At 42.8% G+C, this 18,308-nt stretch overlaps 1 protein-coding gene across 1 annotated transcript in view; it reads right to left on the minus strand.

The window, feature by feature from the left end:
• Nucleotides 1–18,308, minus strand: part of LOC129705858 (N-acetyl-beta-glucosaminyl-glycoprotein 4-beta-N-acetylgalactosaminyltransferase 1-like) — a 566,730-nt gene that overhangs the window by 39,124 nt on the left and 509,298 nt on the right. The window contains exons 13-16 of the mRNA XM_055649703.1: nucleotides 15,563–15,633; nucleotides 12,620–13,907; nucleotides 9,530–9,822; nucleotides 6,543–6,696 (exon numbers count right to left, since the gene is read on the minus strand). Coding sequence (XP_055505678.1) covers nucleotides 6,543–6,696; nucleotides 9,530–9,822; nucleotides 12,620–13,907; nucleotides 15,563–15,633 — 1,806 coding nt within the window. The remainder of the gene's footprint in view (nucleotides 1–6,542; nucleotides 6,697–9,529; nucleotides 9,823–12,619; nucleotides 13,908–15,562; nucleotides 15,634–18,308) is intronic.

Here is an 18,308-nt window from a genome sequence, read left to right on the forward strand (position 1 = left end):
AGATTAGCAGCCACGCTTCCGTCAGTCTGCACAGAAGTAGCTTACCACCACCGAGTGTGACTGAGGAGTGAATGAATAATGCGATGTAAAGCACCTTGAGTATCTAGAAAGGCGCTATATAAATCCTATCCATTATTATTATTATTATTACCCGATCTATTCCTCTCATGATTTTATACAGCTTTATAAGATCAAGCGTCTCTGACACTACGAGGTAGCAACACTATCAGATAGTTTTTCTAATACATATATATATATTTATCCATCTTAACTGTGAATGTCAAAATCTGATGCTTTTACAGCTCGTCTGTACTGGAGAGCTTCAACTGCTGTCAACATTGTTTTTGATTGGAAGATTGAACATGGAAACAGACGCTTTGGCCCATCAAGTCCAGACTGACCTTTGATCACCTGTTCACACTGGTTTTATGTTATCCTACTTTCGTACACACACCCTAGACACTGGGGGGAATTTGCAAAAGCCAAATAACATACAAATCCACATGTCTCTGTGGTGTGGGAGGAAACTCTAACACATGGAGGAAACCCATGAGGTCACAGGGAGAACGTGCAAACTCCACACAAAAAGCACCAGAGGTCGGGATTGACCTTTCTTTTCAAATCAATGTATTTGTTTGGGCTTCCTTTAAATATGCCTATAGTATTTATCCCAGGGGAGAATGTGTAAACATCATAGCCCCTTTGCTGTGCTGGGGTCCACTAATTGACTGGGTATCTAGGCTGCTGGTAAAAGACTGGCAATGCCAGAAAGTATGCTGCAAGAAACACAATGGCCAAGGAGCAGGTGCTGCAGCAACATTGTGACAAAAGGTTATCTGCCCCTCTACAGGGGTACTCAGAACAATGATATTTTACTTTCAAAGGTTTGCTTATCTTAGCTTAGAGATACAGTACGGAAACAGGCCCTTTGGCACACTGGCTCCACACTGACCAGTAATCACTAGTTCACACTAGTTATATACTATCCTACTTTTTCATCCACTCTTTACACACTAGGAGTAATTCACAGAGGCAAATCAACCTAGGAAACCGCACGTCTTTGGGATGTGAGGGGAACCCACTCGGTCAAAGGCAGAAAGTGCAAACTCCACACACCCGCACCTGAGGTCAGGATGGAACCCGGGTCTCTGCCGCTGTGAGGCGGCGGCTCTACCAGCTGCGGCACTGTGCTGCCGTTGCTCCACCGTTTTAGCGAGTCGCTCAAGGAAACGATCCACCGAGCTAAACTGCTCTGACAGCTTCAGACAATGCAACCATACCAGATGAATGACAAATGATCGCCACTGAGAATGACTAACATGCTGCAGTAATCTGCCTGATATGCAAACTGTCACCTTCAGTTTCAATCACCTTTAGGATCACAAAGGTACACACTTGCCGATGGACAAGAGAAATTGTTCCACATCAGTGTCTCAATGACGTGCAATCAAAACTACTGATCAGCATTGATGTTACTGGAGGGGAGAAGATTGGATTGCAGAATTGCACCACTGCAGTCACAAATGACCGAGGATTTAATAACAAAATCAGGATGGCTGTACAATGTAACTGGTAAAGCAATCACACAACATTCAATACCGAAACTGAATAGAGGACAATGCGCTTTGTTGTACGTGGCATTAATAGCTGGATTCATGTCTAAATTAACTACAGGGAGTTGCAATAACCTGGAGATATTTAACTCCAAAGGGAATGCAGAAGAAAGACATCATGTATTCCAACAATGAAGATTCCAACAGCACCAAGGTGACGAGGGGAAGGGTGATGAGAAGAGGTTGTACTGACATAGCAGCTTGAAAAATTAAAAATACATTCCGACGTATGTTGGAGAGACATAATCATCGAAATGATTTTACAAGGGATAGTTGCCATTTAGCCTATTTACACAGAAAAAAATGCTGGAATGATGTTTTCTCAAAAAGTAAAAGTATTTCTGTATTAAAAACTATTGAGTTAGCAGCTATATTCAGTTGCTGGTCCAGTCCAGTCCAGTCCATTTTATTTGTATAGCACATTTTAAAACAACTCACGTTGACCAAAGTGCTGTACATCAGTGCAGGTACTAATGTGCTACATACAATGGTACACGTACCTAACAATACATACTTAAGCTGTTTACAGCACCCCCTCAGAGGTCCTCAAAAATGCTAGGGAGTAGAAATAGGTTTTGAGCCTTGACTTAAAGGAGTCGATGGAGGGGGCAGTACTGATGAAGAGAGGGATGCTGTTCCACAGTCTAGGTGCTGCAACTGCAAAAACGCAGTCACCCCTGAGCTTAAACCTAGACCGCGGGATAGTCAGTAGCCCCAAGTCAGGCAACCTGAGGGACCTGGAGGTAAAATGGTGGCTTAGAAGATTTTTGATATAGTGGGAGGCAAGCCCCTTAAGAGGAGCTTGAAGTTGAGTACTGGGAGCCAGTGGAGAGAGACCAGGATCGGGGTGATGTGGTCCCTTTTACGGGTACCCGTCAGAAGTCTTGCTGCGGCATTTTGGACCAATTGCAGGCGGGACAGGGATAATTGGCTGATGCCAGTGTATAGGGAGTTGCAGTAGTCAAGGAGGGAGGAGAAGAATGCGTGGATGATTTTTTTCAAGGTCCTCGAATTAGAGGAATGATTTGATTTTAGCTATGGTGCGAAGCTGGAAAAAAACTAGCTTTTACCACAAAGTGGACACTTGTCACACTTTAATGCGGAGTCAAATATCAAATATCAAATATGGTGCTTGAATCATAGCTGTTCCTTATTTTCCATTCTATTTGTAGTCAAATATATGCAAGTTCATGTATCTCCTACATTGCCATTAATGACACACCTACATCTAGAAATACCATCCATCACTGCATCTTCTGAAACTCAGAATGTATTATGATCACAATAATACATTTTCCAGTGCAGTGACTGCATTATCATTGCATTTACGTGCAATAGATTGCATTCTGCCAGAAACTCTAACACATTAAAAATCTGATTTATTGCACACATCCATGCAGTATAATGTGGATAAATGTGAGGTTATCCATTTTGGTGACAAAAACAGGAAAGCAGACTATTATCTAAATGGTGGCCGATTAGGAAAAAGGGGAGATGCAGCGAGACCTGGGTGTCATGGTACACCAGTCATTGAAAGTAGACATGCAGGTGCAGCAGGCAGTGAAGAAAGCGAATGGTATGTTAGCTTTCATAGCAAAAGGATTTGAGTATAGGAGCAGGGAGGTTCTACTTCAGTTGTACAGGGTCTTGGTGAGACCACATCTGGAGTATTGCCTACAGTTTTGGTCTCCAAATCTGATGAAGGACATTATTGCCATAGAGGGAGTACAGAGCAGGCTCACCAGACAGATTCCTGGGATGTCATGACTGTCTTATGAAGAAAGACTGGATAGACTTGGTTTATACTCTCTAGAATTTGAGGAGATTGAGAGGGGATCTTATAGAAACTTAAAAAATTCTTAAGGGGTTGGACAGGCTAGATGCAGGAAGATTGTTGCCGATGTTAGGGAAGTGCAGGACAAGGGGTCACAGCTTAAGGATGAGGGGGAAATCCTTTAAAACCGAGATGAGAAAAACTTTTTTCACACAGAGAGTGGTGAATCTCTGGAACTCTCTGCCACAGAGGGTAGTTGAGTCCAGTTAATTGGCTATATTTAAGAGGGAGTTAGATGTGGCCCTTGTGGCTAAGGGGATCAGAGGGTATGGAGAGAAGGCAGGTACGGGATATCCATGAGTTGGATGATCAGCCATGATCATATTGAATGGCGGTGCAGGCTCGAGGGGCCGAATGGCCTACTCCTGCACCTAATGTTTCTATGTTTCTATCCTCAACACACAGTACCTTTACAATTTCATGATAACTTCGCATTGAAGCTGTTATGAGATCCCGTGTCGACAATTTTTGTCATTGCGTAATTGCAACCTTCTTACTGCTGAACATGGTTATGCAGTTTGCGAACCATTTTGCTTTTTAATATAATTTTTACATTTTTTGCAAAGAAACATTTCAATTTTTTCAAAAAACAGGATGGGGCCATTTGTCATCTCTGGCCTCTTTCACATTTCAATGTGATTAGATCTAATCCTCTATCTCAATGTCATATCTCTGTTCTCATCTCATACCTCTTGATGACTTTTGTATTGTGAAATCGATCTCATTCTTAAATATATTCAGCAACCTGTCTCCACTGTTTCTGTGTTAGACAATTCCACTGCTTCACTGTCACAAGTAAATTATCCTCATCTCAGTCCTAAAGGTCTTACCCCATATCTTGAGACTGTGACCCATAGCTCTAGGCAGTCCATCCGGGGAAAACATCCAGCCTGTCCAGAACTGTCGGTAATTGATATATTCTTCATCTCATTTTTTTAAACTGCAGGTTTACCATTGATTTTCCAGCACCCTTGGTTCTGGAGCCTTCCTGGTTTATCCGTTTTGCTGGACCACCAGTGGTCACAGCCTCGGGGAGCCGAGGTACCGACCCGCAAAGCCGGCCACAGAAGTCGGCTATGGGAGTGGATCTGCCAGCTTCAGCCTAGATGCCTGACTGTAGGCGGCAGATTCGACCCAGCGATCGACACAGGAATCCCCATGAGGTCGAGGTCGACCTATGCAGCACATTTTCAGGGGGACTTCCAGGGAGGGGGTGATTTAATCTGGATTATAGGGGAGTAGGGGGGCAGACCACCAGAACATCGGTGGAGATCCTGCAGAGTGAATGCGAGCATGGTCAACCAAATTTCTCCTGAAATAGCCTAATCATCCCAGGATCACACTGGAGTATCTATCCAAATCCTTGTTGCCTAGATTTTAAAAACTGTCTTATGATGAAATATTTCATAGGTCAGGTTGCTTTCCTTTGGAGCTGAGGTGGATCATGGAGACTTAATTGAGTTTATGAGGGTTCTAGAGAAAGAAAATGGGATGGACCTATTCCCCTTAAAAGTGGGGCATTGATTAAAGATAATACACCAATTAATAGAGGGAAGGTGAATAGATTTTTTCCATCCAGAGGATGTTGTAGGACTGGAACTCTGAATGAAAGGGAGATCCATCCACAAATCCATCTCATATTCATACACGTGTATTCAATCAGCTGTGACCATTGGTCAAGAGCCGGAAGATGGGATTAGGTTGAGGAGATCTTCCTTGACCAACACTGAAACAATGGATCAATCGGCTACCTTCTGTGTCATAAATGCTCTATGATTTCATGACAGACAAACCAGGATGCATCACAGCACGGTTTGGGAACATCTCCGTCCGAGATCTCAAGAAATTGCAGAGCATTGTGGACGCAGCCCAGACCTTCACACAAACCATCCTCCCTTACATTGACTCCATCTACACCACGCTGCCTCGGAAGACCACCAGCCTAATCAAGGGTGAGTCTCACCCCAGTCACTTCCTCTTCTCCCCTCTCCCATCAGGCAAGAGGTACAGAAGTGTGAAAATGAACACCTCCAGATTCAGGGACAGTTTCTTCCCATCTGTCATCAGGCAACTTAACCATCCCATCAACAAGTCGAGAGCGGTCCTGAGGCACCATCTACCTCGGACTATGTTTAATCGGACTTTACTGGACTTTATCTTGCACTAAACGTTATTCCATTTTTCCTGTATCTGGAGCTTGATTATAATCATGTATATTCTTCCATTGACTGGATGGCATGTAACAAAAATCTTTTCATTGTGTCTCAGTACACATGACAATAAACTAAACTAAGTGTTCAAGAAGGAACTGCAGATGCTGGAAAATCGAAGGTACACAAAATTGCTGGAGAAACTCAGCGGGTGCAGCAGCATCTATGGAGCGAAGGAAATAGGCGACGTTTCGGGCCAAAACCCTTCTTCAGACTGATGGGGGTTGGGGGGGGAGAAGGAAGGAAAAGGGGAGGAGGAGGAGCCCGAGGGCGGGCGGATAGTAGGGTGGGAGGAGACAGCTAGAGGGTTAACGAAGGGGAGGAGACAACAAGGGCTAGCAAAATTGGGAGAATTCAATGTTAATGCCATTTGGACGCAAGGTCCCCAGGCGGAATATGAGGTGCTGTTCCTCCAATTTCCGCTGTTGCTCACTCTGGCAATGGAGGAGACCCAGGACAGAGAGGTCGGATTGGGAATGGGAGGGGGAGTTGAAGTGCTGAGCCACCAGGAGGTTAGGTTGGTTATTGCGGACTGAGCGGAGGTGTTCGGCGAAACGATCGCCCAACCTACGCTTAGTCTCGACTAAACTAAGTATTGAATTCATTTAAGACAGGAGTAAATGGTGTCGGAGCTAATTTTATTTCAAACACATGACCATTTTATGAAGTATCGTATATGCCAATTTTAAAAGGTTGTGTTTTGATTTGTTTAATGATGCAAATTGCTTTTAAATGCCTCATCAACCCACTAGTTCAGGCTCCTAACAATACTGGAATGGTGTATGGTTCATCTTTCTCCCAAATAAAACTAAGTATCTACTAAACACTGAGACAGTTGCCATTTAATTTTCCAATAAAGATCTTACTCTAAAGCATTTACAGTACCGAGGAAGTTTGCTGCTCTTCAAGGCCTCCCCCACATCCATGTCACTGCTGTCAAAGTCAATGATGATAACGTTGAAGTATTCATCTTTTGTTGTCTTGTAGAGATCTTCCATATCTGTAATGAACTGCTGCACCCAACGGGCCTGATTCTTTACTGTAAAGATAGAAAGGAAAGATAATTGCCGATAGAAAGATTAACTCACTTCAATGGCAGAAATGTCTTTTCCACCTTTCTTTCCTTCTCTCCTGAGGTCACAAGATAGACACATATCAAACAGGCAATTAGCCCACCTAAGCTGAACCTTCATGGAAGATGTTTCTCCTTCATTATATTTCCCGGTGGTAGATTCAATGAATTGAACACTTTGTTAATACTGACAACTCTTCAGAAATACTTTATTGGCTGTGGAGCATTTTGAACAATCATAGTGTCACAAAAGGGCCATGCGAATACAAGTATTTCTTTCTTTACTCACCAGAAAAGCTTATTTCAGTTCAAAGTTACTCTTCTGTTAATTAAGTTTAGATTAGTTTAGAGATACAGCGTGGAAACAGGTCTGTTAGCCCACCAAGCTCACGCTGACCATCAAACACCCGTACACTAGTTCTATGTTATCCCGCGTTTGTATGCTTCTCACTAGGGGCAATTTACCAAAGCCAACAAGCCTAAAAACCTGCATGTCTTTGGAATGTGGGAGGAATCTGGAGAAAACTTACAGGGTCACAGGGAGAACATACAAACTCCACACAGACAGCACCCTTTGTTAGGATCGAACCTGGTTCTATGATGCTGTGAGGCAGCAAATCTACCACTGCACTACTGTACCACCCTAGTATGGCTGAGTGCGATGGTCCTGTGTCATCCTCTCAAGTGAGAATTTGAAGTAGATTGAAGGGGTTACATTTTTTAGAGACCAGTTATTATTTTGGACATTTTGATTAGGTTACCTCTATCTAAGCCTGAAAGATAGCTGAATAATCAGTCATTTCATTGTTGTAGGGATGCTGTGAGTTTAGGACCTATCCTGCAGTACTTCTCCGCATTAACTCAATGTTTAGCAAATTTCTGGTGCGTGTCTACTGATAGTTTGACTGCACAGGCACTGCATACATTGGTGGAGAATGGTTCTTTTCATCTAACTACAGGCTGAGGACAAGCATACTATTTTAAACACAAAATGCTGGAGTAACTCAGCGGGACAGGCAGGATCTCTGAATAGAAGGAATGGGTGACGTTTCAGGTTGACCTCCAATGGTGCAAATATTGCTCCCAAACAAAGACTCAAAATGATTTGATAGTTATGGTTAATGTTGATGTTATGTGGATTTGTAGATTGTTCATGATTTGGAAAATTAATTACTTTTTTGAGCCAGATATGTGAAAATAAGTCTTGTACTGTTAAGTTGGTGACATCATAATCTCCAAAGCTATTAAATAGCACCAATAAGTTCACAAGTTTTAGGAGCAGAATTAGGCCACTCGGACCATCATGTCTACTCCACCATTCAATCATGGCTGATTTATCTTTCGCTCTTCCCATTCTCCTGCCTTCTCCACAGAACCCCTGACTAATCAAAGGTTACTAATAATGTGTCTTTGATTTCAGAGAATTTGTAAGTCAAGGCTGTTTCAGCAGATTACAATAAACAAACTGCTGTTTAATCTACAGCGTGAGATGAGAGGAGAACTGTGGAGACTCAGCAGAGATATTATTGTGGGTGGCAGACAATGAAGAGAATAGAGACATCGTGTATGGGAAGGTGTGTATTGTTCCACAGTTCCTTTGTGAGATGATAACAGGAAGATAAGGGAATCTATACAAGACTGAATGTGCTTCGTGAAGGCTGAGAGTGGCTAGAAGCCCACTAGCGATTGGCGAGCATCGGAGCAGCTCTGTGCATTTGAAGCAAGTGACATCACGGTAGGGTTGAACAGGAGAATACACATCAAGTTCAATTCAAACCACAAACACATTTGCATTATGTAATCAGGTAGGTGGTCTCCTTGTGTTATTACCAATCTCAGCAAAAATAACAACAGACAAAGTGTATTGTGAAATTGGGAAGCAATGGATAATTCATTCTAAGGATGGACACAAAGTGCTGGATTAACTCTGTCAGGCAGAATCTCTGGAGAGAAAGGATGGGTGTCATTTTACATAAAAACATGGAAAAATAGGTGCGGGAGTAGACCATTCGGCTTTTTGAGCCTGCATCGCTATTCAATATGATCATGGCTGATCATCTAAAATCAGTACCCTGTTCCTGCTTTTCCCCCTTAATTCCCTTAGCCCTGGGAGCTAAATCTGTGGGCTTTGGATCGGGACTTTTCTTCAAACTAAAAGTAAGGGGTGTGGGGTGAAGAGGAAGAGAGAAAAGACCAAGGCCAGCCACAAAGATGTGATCCCAAGAGAGATACAACGTGGAGAGTTGAGGAGCTGGTTAGATGACTAGGGGGGAGGAAGCGGGTAAAAGGTGAGGGGGCAGGGGAGAGGAGTGCCTCCAGCTCTTCACCCATCCCTCCTCCCCACCCCCTACTTTCAGTCTGAAATAGGCTCCTAACCCGAAACATCACCTATCCTTTTTCTCCAGAAATGCTGCCTGCCCCACTTGAGTTACTCTAGCACTTTGTGTCTATCTTTATTATAAACCAGCATCTGCAGTTCTTTGTTTCCACAAAATAATTCAGATTGGATTTTTTTTTTAATGAATGGCAGATATGGAATATGTCTAGTTACTGGGTTAAATCACTGGTAGTTAGAATTTTTATGACAGATTCTAGCATTGATTAGTTTATTCATTGAGTGCATAACTCATATTGAGGAGGTAAATGCATTTTTGTTAGCTTTGAGAATGGTTGTATGATAATCCAAATTCCTACCACAAATTGCACCACAAGAAACAAGAGACATTCTGAATGAGGAAATCACGATCCACAAGGACACAATGTCTGAAATTGCATTCATTTGAGTTACGCTCCTGCTCACCTGGAACTATAAAGTGCACCATAACGTTAGACCTCATATGCAACCCAAGTGGTTGGCATAGAAGAGGTTTGGAATATGGAGCATTCTGTTGAGTGGGCTCCTTATCTTGCATTTCAGTTGTTTCTTCAATCCCATCATCTTGTTTGCTTCTGTGTAGCAAGAGGTAGATGTACTCTGTCAAACGGACCACTTTCTTTCCCTTCTCCATCAGCTCAAGTTCAACGAGGTACCTGTTACCACGAGCCGAATCCCTCCGCTTTTCCACGTTAATGATCCGCAGAAGGGTGTAAATCCTGTCAAATGAGGCAGAGAAAGCAGGTCCCATTAGATGTGGTGGAAAGGTTCTTGCTCCTGGTGACATCAACAACTAGGAGATAAATATAAGGTAGTCTGACGACTCTATTGAGAACCTCTTGACCCAAAGGATGGATAGATTGTAGAATATGGTCCAAATGAAAGCAGTTGAGGTGAACAGCATTTAGAGTCATATAATCACTGTTCAATATTGCAAAAACAGGCCCTTCAGCCCATCTCGTCCATGCCAGCCAATATACCCCACTTACGGAAGTCAATTAACTTGCAAACTCGCAAATGTCTTTGGAAACCAGAGCACCCGGAGAAAACCCAGGTGGTCACAGGGAGAATGTTCTAACTTCATACAGACAGCACCTGGAGTTTGGATTGAACCTGGGTCTCTGGTGCTGTAAGGCAGCAACTCTACCGCTACACAACTGTGCCGCCTCTGGAAGAGTTTTGTTTCTGTAGCTGAGGAAGAAAGGGAGGGAGATTTAGATAAAACACAATTATGTGTGGAGTAAACTCTGGGATAGACCTATTAGGCTGAATTCGTAACTGTGTTATAAAATTCTATGAATTATTTAAAATAGACTTTCTCTGAAAATATTTCCAGTCCACTGGCTCGTGATCAGTAACAAAGGTTTTACAGCACCATGGACTGAAAGCAAAAAAAAAAAAATACATTTTCCAATAAGCCATGAAGGGTTTTGTTTTAATTGAGAAACTTAAAAAGTCTAGAAGAAGAAAATACTGTACATCTTTTGCCATTAGGATTAAATGGGTGGAAAGGTTTTGGCCATTAGTTGTACCTGCACCTACATCATCAGTCCCATACATTTCAATCTGGTGAGGTGTAAATCAATATTTTCATGCGTGTTTGCCATTGATAATCAAAGTTAAATTTCTTCCCTGTGGAATAATACTGCCAAAGTCAGAAGATTAGATACCCCTGGCTATGGTGGAACAAAAGCCTATTAATTTTATATAGGGAAAGGAATGTGTGGCCAATGGTTGTTTTGGTGCTATAACCGCAGCTTCAGCTGAATGGGCAATCACCCTTCATTCACAATGTGCCACCAACACAATGCCCTTGTGCAAGGCTGGGGATGCCATGGCTAGTGGTCTCAGTCCCATTCAAACTTGTTCAATGGTACTTTATTGTCACGTACCTAGGTACAGCAAAACTCTTTTGTTTTTTAAACCGGAAATCCAAGTACAAGAGTGGAAGAATAGAAGATTACACTGAGGCAGTTCACAGACTCCATCTTGTATCCTTCTAGTTTCAAAGTTGTTAAAAATGTAGAGTCTAATTTTTACCTTAAAGGCTCGTTGACCTGGGGGTGGCACTGGGTCGGAGTTGCAGGAATGGGCCTATCCAGGCGATGTTCTTGATGTCATTCCGAGCTACCACACCACTCCACGCTGCTGCAGACCGCATCCAGTCCATGCACTCGTCTGACCTCTGTGTGTCCTCCTAATCTATGTTAACCCCACGGCTACTGCAGGGCCTCCAGAAAGACTCTTCACGGACACACCGTCCATCACCTCCTGCAGCCAATGCTCCCCCTCTGCGTGCGGGGGGGCGCCTCCTGCAGCTGACCTAGGAACCCCCAAAGCACCTCCGAGAGTGTGATAGGTGAGCCCACAAACCGCTCACGGATCCCAGAACCGATCCTCTCCTCCATCCACCTTTGCCGTCATCTTAAGTACCTTGTGACCTGATGATGGGCCATTGGATCCCTGTGATGGGTTACGGAGGCGAGGGTGGTTTCAGAATCACACCCCAGTGACGTATGGTCATGGCTTGTCAGAGATAGACATCGCCACCTAGTGATAGACAGTCAACAGGACAGGCGACAAGGGATTACGTCCAACGACAGATTAGACATAGTTGAGACCTGAGCAATGCACATTGCAATCTCTCCAAAAAGGAGCATTGAACTCTTGTTACGTTCTGTCCAGCAGGGCTGCCAGCAAAATGACAACACCTATTTTGCTTTCATAAGCTGCAATTCAATATTTACGTCCCGACAATAAAACCACTTTTATATTGTGCAACATTTACACTGGCACAATGCAGATACCTCACACTTTATTAAAAATGGTTTACATTTCAGTCTTCACTTCAGGCTAAATAAACAAAAGTGGGTTCTCTGGCTTCTGTCAGTTGTGGAATCATACGATGATTACAGTACAGGAGGCCATTCAATCCATGGGTGAGTGTCAGATGCTAGCAGAGCAACCAGAGTTGTCCCACTCTACATTCCTTCACCAATGCCCTGAAAACCACTCTCTCTCAATTCTCTCTCCAATTCCCTTTTCAAGGCAAAATGTTTTGGAATGAACTGCAGATGCTGGTTTACACTGAAGATATTCACAAAATGCTGGAGCAACTCAGCAGGACAGGCAGGATATTTTAATTTCATTTGCCTAGGTCCTCGTGCATGCCTTCTTTTGTTTCCAAAGCCCCCTACTCTTTCAATTACCCAGTTTAATTCCCCTCCCCCACCAATCATCTTCCTCCACAGTTCCCATCTTCTGACCATCACCCCCCTCCACTCCTATTTGGTTCCATCCTTTCTTATCATATTCCATCATCTGCAGCTCTTTGTAACCTCCATTTATAGTGCGGGGATCGCTGGTCGGTGTGTACTCAGTGGGCTGAAGGGCCTGTTTCCATGCTATATCTCTAAACTAAACTAAACTAAACTAAAGCATTGAAAAAGACATCTTAAAATAAAGCGCTTTCCTAAACAAATTAATTCAAAGTAAGTTTGGTTCGAACGTACGTACCCTCCATTTTTTTCATTCAGCTTCTCCATGTACTGTGCTAAAACATCCACCACCTCACTCTCACTCATTTGCAGGTTGCCAGAGACATTGCACCTCAGGTCATTCCAGTCCGACCGCAGGAGCTCAAAGTCCATGGAGCTGACGCTGAACGTCCGCTGCCAGTTGATAGATTCCTCCATCCAATCTTGCTGCAGCTCAGTCTCCTCATAACTGTAAGCCGTCAGCCCGTCATCAGTCACCTCAAACTGGTCGCCGTAAAGTTGCTGGGATTCACTCAAATCACCAATCTTCCAGTAGGTTGGCTCTTCACCAAAATCCTCAGGAGCCACGGCCGTGGGTTTAGGCTGATTCGTTTTTTTGTGGAGGGCAACATCTTCCTTGCTCACAACCTCCTCACGCATAAAGTGAGGGCGAGGTGTGGCCGTGATGTTGTGCCTGTTCTTGTCCTCCCTATTCTGTTCCAGTTTTCTCTGCAGTGCCTTCCAGTTCCTCTTCATCCTTTCTATTGTAGTCACCTGAAAGGAATCATTTTTAGCTTCCCACACCTCTTGCTCCTGAGATGTTGTGTTCGGTAGCCAAATAATTCTGTTTGTGAGGTACAGTGTTGTCCTTTTCCCCCTTGTAATGGAAGTCAGGTTCCTCTCTTTCTTCTTAGGAGCCAGGCCTTGCAATTCACTATTTTTGCCTCTGCTGTGAAGGTATACTCCAGGAAACAATTCCTTGGCCTTTTCTGCAAATGGGGTCTTTTTCTTTTTCTCCTGGGGTCTGGTCACATAGATTTTATTGTGTAACTTCTTGGGCTCGCTAAATCTCTTTTTATGGATCCCCATGTGCGCAGAGTTACTTAAAAACTGTTTGGTTTTACTGGGGATGAGCGGAAAGGAACTTTCTGGCTGCAAGTCAAACAAGCCACCCTTACTGAGTTTGGCCGCAGCTGACTGACTAACTGTCTTTTTATTTGACTCTTCTGGGTTTAATTTAGCCCAGGCTAGTGACCTACTTTGTCTATTTTTTGGTTTTTGGAAGAGGCCCATTTCCTGACCGTTGTAGGCAACAGCTGATGGGGCCACATTATTTTCCTGAGGAATTGGATGCAAGGCCTTTTGCTGTGGCTTGATCATGTGGAACTCCTTGGTCTTGGCCTCTCTCTCATGGCTATTCCTTGCAGCCTGCTGATTGTGAAACAGGCTGCTATTTACCCTTTCTTTCACATTGTTCTTGTTCCACGTCACCTTGCTGTTGTCCAGTAAGGATTCTGTATCGACTCCTTCCGATTCTTCTGGGAAATCTATAATGTCCAAAATGAATGAATTATAACGTGAATGGAAGATAGAGCATTGACATTAAAAGTGATAAAACATTAAAGTTCAACATAAGTGCCAAGCCTGACAATAGAAATTTTAACAATGAGTAGTGAACTCACGCACAGATTAATGGCCTGGATCCTGTTGTCTAAAACGTGTACATCCTGCTATGTTGAAAGAAACTGCAGATGCTTGGTTTATACCCAAGATAGACACAAAGTGCTGGAGTAACTCAGCAGGTCAGGCAGCATCTCTGGAGGAAAAGGATAGGTGACATTATGGGTCTGGACCAGAAGAAGGGACCCAACCCTTCCTTTTTCTCCAGAGGTGCTGCCTGATCCGCTGAGTTACCCCAGCACATGTGTCTATCTTCTGTACACCCTGCTGTGCGTGGGAGTGGGAGTCAACCCCCACTTTAACGAGACACACAAAATTCTCCAATGCAGGCAAGTCTTGCAAATTTGCATGGGTCTCCAAACACTAGATAGAGCATGTTTTACCATGGGTTACAGGATGCTTTGACATTAGTTAAAAGAGTCCAAGGAACACACTCTAGTGAGATTCCTACATAAACTTTTCATTTTTTATGATCACCTGCAAACCTCTTCTTTCCATGCCAATAAATCCTGTATAATACGGGGCTGTGGAGACCTTTGCATAATACCGTCGTGCCTTCTACATATTTTAAAAAATCTCTTCACACCCCTCCCTCCCCACGTTCTTGGACATTTGGAACTCTTTAAGCCAAATTCGTTGTGGAAAGAACTCCTTTAAACACATCATATTTGGTCATTCCACCTTAAGCTGTCAGTGTGGCAATGGCAAATTTCGCTCTCGAGTAATTTAAAAAATGCTCTTCAAGCTTTGAAGAGGGTCAGGTGCTACACTTGGCTCATGTGTTTCCAGGCAAGGTATTGGAGATGCTAATGTAAGGCGGCAAAAACATAAACAAAGTTTTGAGCTATCAATTGAATTGAATTTATTTGCCATTTAGACCTTTCGGTCTGAACGAAATTTCGTTGCCTTGCAGTCATACATATAATAAAAATGAAAAAACACACAATAAACACAAATTTAACATCCACCACAGTGAGTTCACCTCCTCACTGTGATGGAAGGCAAAAGTCTTAAAGTCTTTGTCTCTTCCCTCCTTGTTCTCCCTCTGCGCCGAGGCGATCCAGGCTTCGGATGTTGTGACCCCGCCGGGCGATGGTAAGTAATGTCAGTCCCGCGGCTGAATCAATCGGTCTGAAGAAGGGTCTCAACCCGAAACGTCGCCTATTCCTTCTCTCCATTGATGCTGCCTCATCCGCTGAGTTCCTCCAGCATTTTTGTCTATCTTCGATTTTTCCAGCATCTGCAGTTCTTTCTTAAACATTTGTGCTATCAATTATCACACAAATTCTTTCTGTTTTCAAATCATGACCAAAAAAAATGTCCAGATTGCTTGATTTTATTTCTACGTTAAATAGAATCATTTGTGAGACGAAAGGTCAAATATCTATATAATATAAAATGGTGGGGAAGGCTCAAGTGACACATTAAAACCAGTAGACCCAAAATATCTATTTAATTTCTGCAAGTTCTTTCTGTATTTCTCAATAACACAACTGACCAACTGACTGTCTGTCACTCTTACCCTCTGGGTTATCAAACAAGAAAGGTTTGTTCTCATCTTCATCCATCTTCATATACTTGTAGAATCCAAACCTGCCAGAAGGAGAGACAGAAATTTCAAACAGAGCTGTGACATGATTTGAGTGACACATCTTCAGTAGTGATGGATGGACGATTGGATAAAAAGTAAAGCATAACACGACCAACCCCAGATATAAGGGAAGGGAAGATAAAAGATTTATATTCACATTTTTCAGGAGCAGAGGATGTCATAAAATACATTAAACTAATAAAGTCGTTTTGAAGTGTGGTCCGTAATGCGATGCAAAATAATACAGGAATATTGGATTAACTAGCAGAGGTCAGTGGAGGTGTGATCTGCTAAGCTCCTGACATATCTTTCCACCGCCCATGAGGCAGACGTCAGGATGCGATGCGATGACAAAAGTTAGTTTTGTGCATGATCTCGAAATGCACTGCACCTCTTCTGCAGCAAAACACAATGGGTGCTCCGGGCACCATCTAACGTCCCTGTGATGACACCACCCAACGCATGGTATCCAAGGTGTGGAAGGACAAGGGCAGCAGGAACACCATCACTTGCAGGTCACACACCATCCTGACTTGGCAATACATTGGTGTTCCTCCACTTCCACTAGTCCAAACCTATATCCAATGAAACTCATATAAGTCCAAGAAAGTTGCCTACCACTAGCTCAGTCCAAGAAAGTTGCCTCTCACCTCCTCCTTAAGTACCTATTGTGATGGACAATAAATGCTGGCTGGTCCATCAATGATCCCACTCACAATTAAGTGAAAACACATACATACTCAACACTATGCTGTATCTTGGTCATGTTTATCACTCAGTTAATGTGACTAAAGAAGAATTAATTTGTGTCCTGATAACATTACCGTTTGTGGGAGTTAACTGTGTTCCTATGTTACAGCAGTGATTAGGTTTAATAAATAGTTATATGGCTATAAAGTGCTTAGGAGCATCCAGGAAAGGATTGGGAAAGTGCAATGTCAATTAATCAACTTAAATATTAGATTATGGTTAAGTATGAAAAATTATTCGATGTGAGGAAAAATATTCCAATTTACTCATATATATATATATATATATATATATGGGTGTGTGTGTGTGTGTGTGTGTGAAAATATATATATATTATGATACATGCCCAAACATGCAGCATACATCTAAATACACTCGGATTATTCTCACATCCTACGTCAGAGCTGTTATTACGATGCTGAATCAGACATTAAAACAAAATAAATATACTAACTAAATTATAACTGCATCTATAATTTGATTGGCTACTATCACAGTACCAAAAGGGATGAAACGAGCAGGGATCTGGTCCAGTTCACGTAGCACCCAAACATTAACACCTTCTGCCATCAGCAGAGTGGTGGCAATATGTGCCAGGCGCAAAATGCACCACTGTTACTTGGTAGGCTTTTTCGACAATACTCCCAAACACACAGCCTCTACTACTTGGGCAGCTGGTAGAGCTGCTGCCTTACAACACCAGGCATCCTGAGCTCGGGTGCTGTCGGCGTGGAGTTTGCACGTTCTCCCTTTGTGGGTGTGGATTTCTTCCAGGTGCATCGGTTTCCTTCCACGTCACAAAGACGTGCGGGTATATAGGTTAATTGGCCTCTTTAGGAAGTGCCTCTAACGCATAGGGAGTGGATGAGAAAATGGGATAACATAGAACTAGTGTGATGGGATGATCAATGATCAGAGTGGACTTGCTGCGCCAAAAGGCCTGTTTCCATGCTATTTCTCTAAAACTAAACTAAACTTACCTTTGAAAGGTAAGGACTGGAGATAACTCCAACAACATGCCATCTTGCCCTAGAAATGTTACACTGCTTCAATATTGCTGCTGGATCTAAATTGTGGAAGCCTATATCCAAAACGACTGTCAGAATCTCTCTACAAAAAGGACTGTAGTTCTTGAAGTTGATGGATACTTACACCTTCTCAAGGGCAAATGAGGATGGATAATAATCACTAACCTTCCAGCCCAAGACCACAATACAGAAATATATGGTACTAAATGGATTATTATTGAGGAGATGTTAATATATGTATTATAAACATGTGAAAATTATCACATGAACAGATCTGATCATCACCTTGTTCTAAAATTAAACTCTAATAACATATGTTTACCTGATTGTGAGTGCTGAGGTTTACACTCCCAATGTTTAATTTATGTTCTCTTCTGACTCACAGGCATACAAATCAAGTACAGGAATAAGCTATTCGGCCCTTCGAGCCTACTGTTCTATTCAACATGATCATGGCTGATCTGATTGTAGCCTCAACTCCTCATTCCTATCTACCCACAGTAACCTTTCAACCCCTTTCTTATAGTGTGTCTCTCTACCTCTTTCATAAAAATCATTCATAGTCCTTGAGGAAGTCTACTACCTTGAGGAAGAGATTTCAAAAAATGTATGATACTTAGGAATGGCCTCACTTGTGTCTGGTCAACCCATTTTTTAAAAATGTGACCTCCAGTTCTGGACCCCTCCTTCAAGAAGGCAGAATCCTGTCTACCTCCACTTCGTTGGATCACTCAGGGCCCCGCATGTTTAACAAATCTCCTCCCACACTTTTAAACTCATCAGATACAAGTCTCGTCTGTATAGACGTTCCTTGTAATTGAAGCTTCCCATTTTAGTCTGGTAAACCTTAGCCAACTGCTTCCGATGCATCACCATCCTTTGTTAAGCAAGGAGACCAA

The sequence above is a fragment of the Leucoraja erinacea genome, chromosome 18, assembly GCF_028641065.1.
Source record: "Leucoraja erinacea ecotype New England chromosome 18, Leri_hhj_1, whole genome shotgun sequence".
Taxonomy (NCBI): domain Eukaryota; kingdom Metazoa; phylum Chordata; class Chondrichthyes; order Rajiformes; family Rajidae; genus Leucoraja; species Leucoraja erinaceus.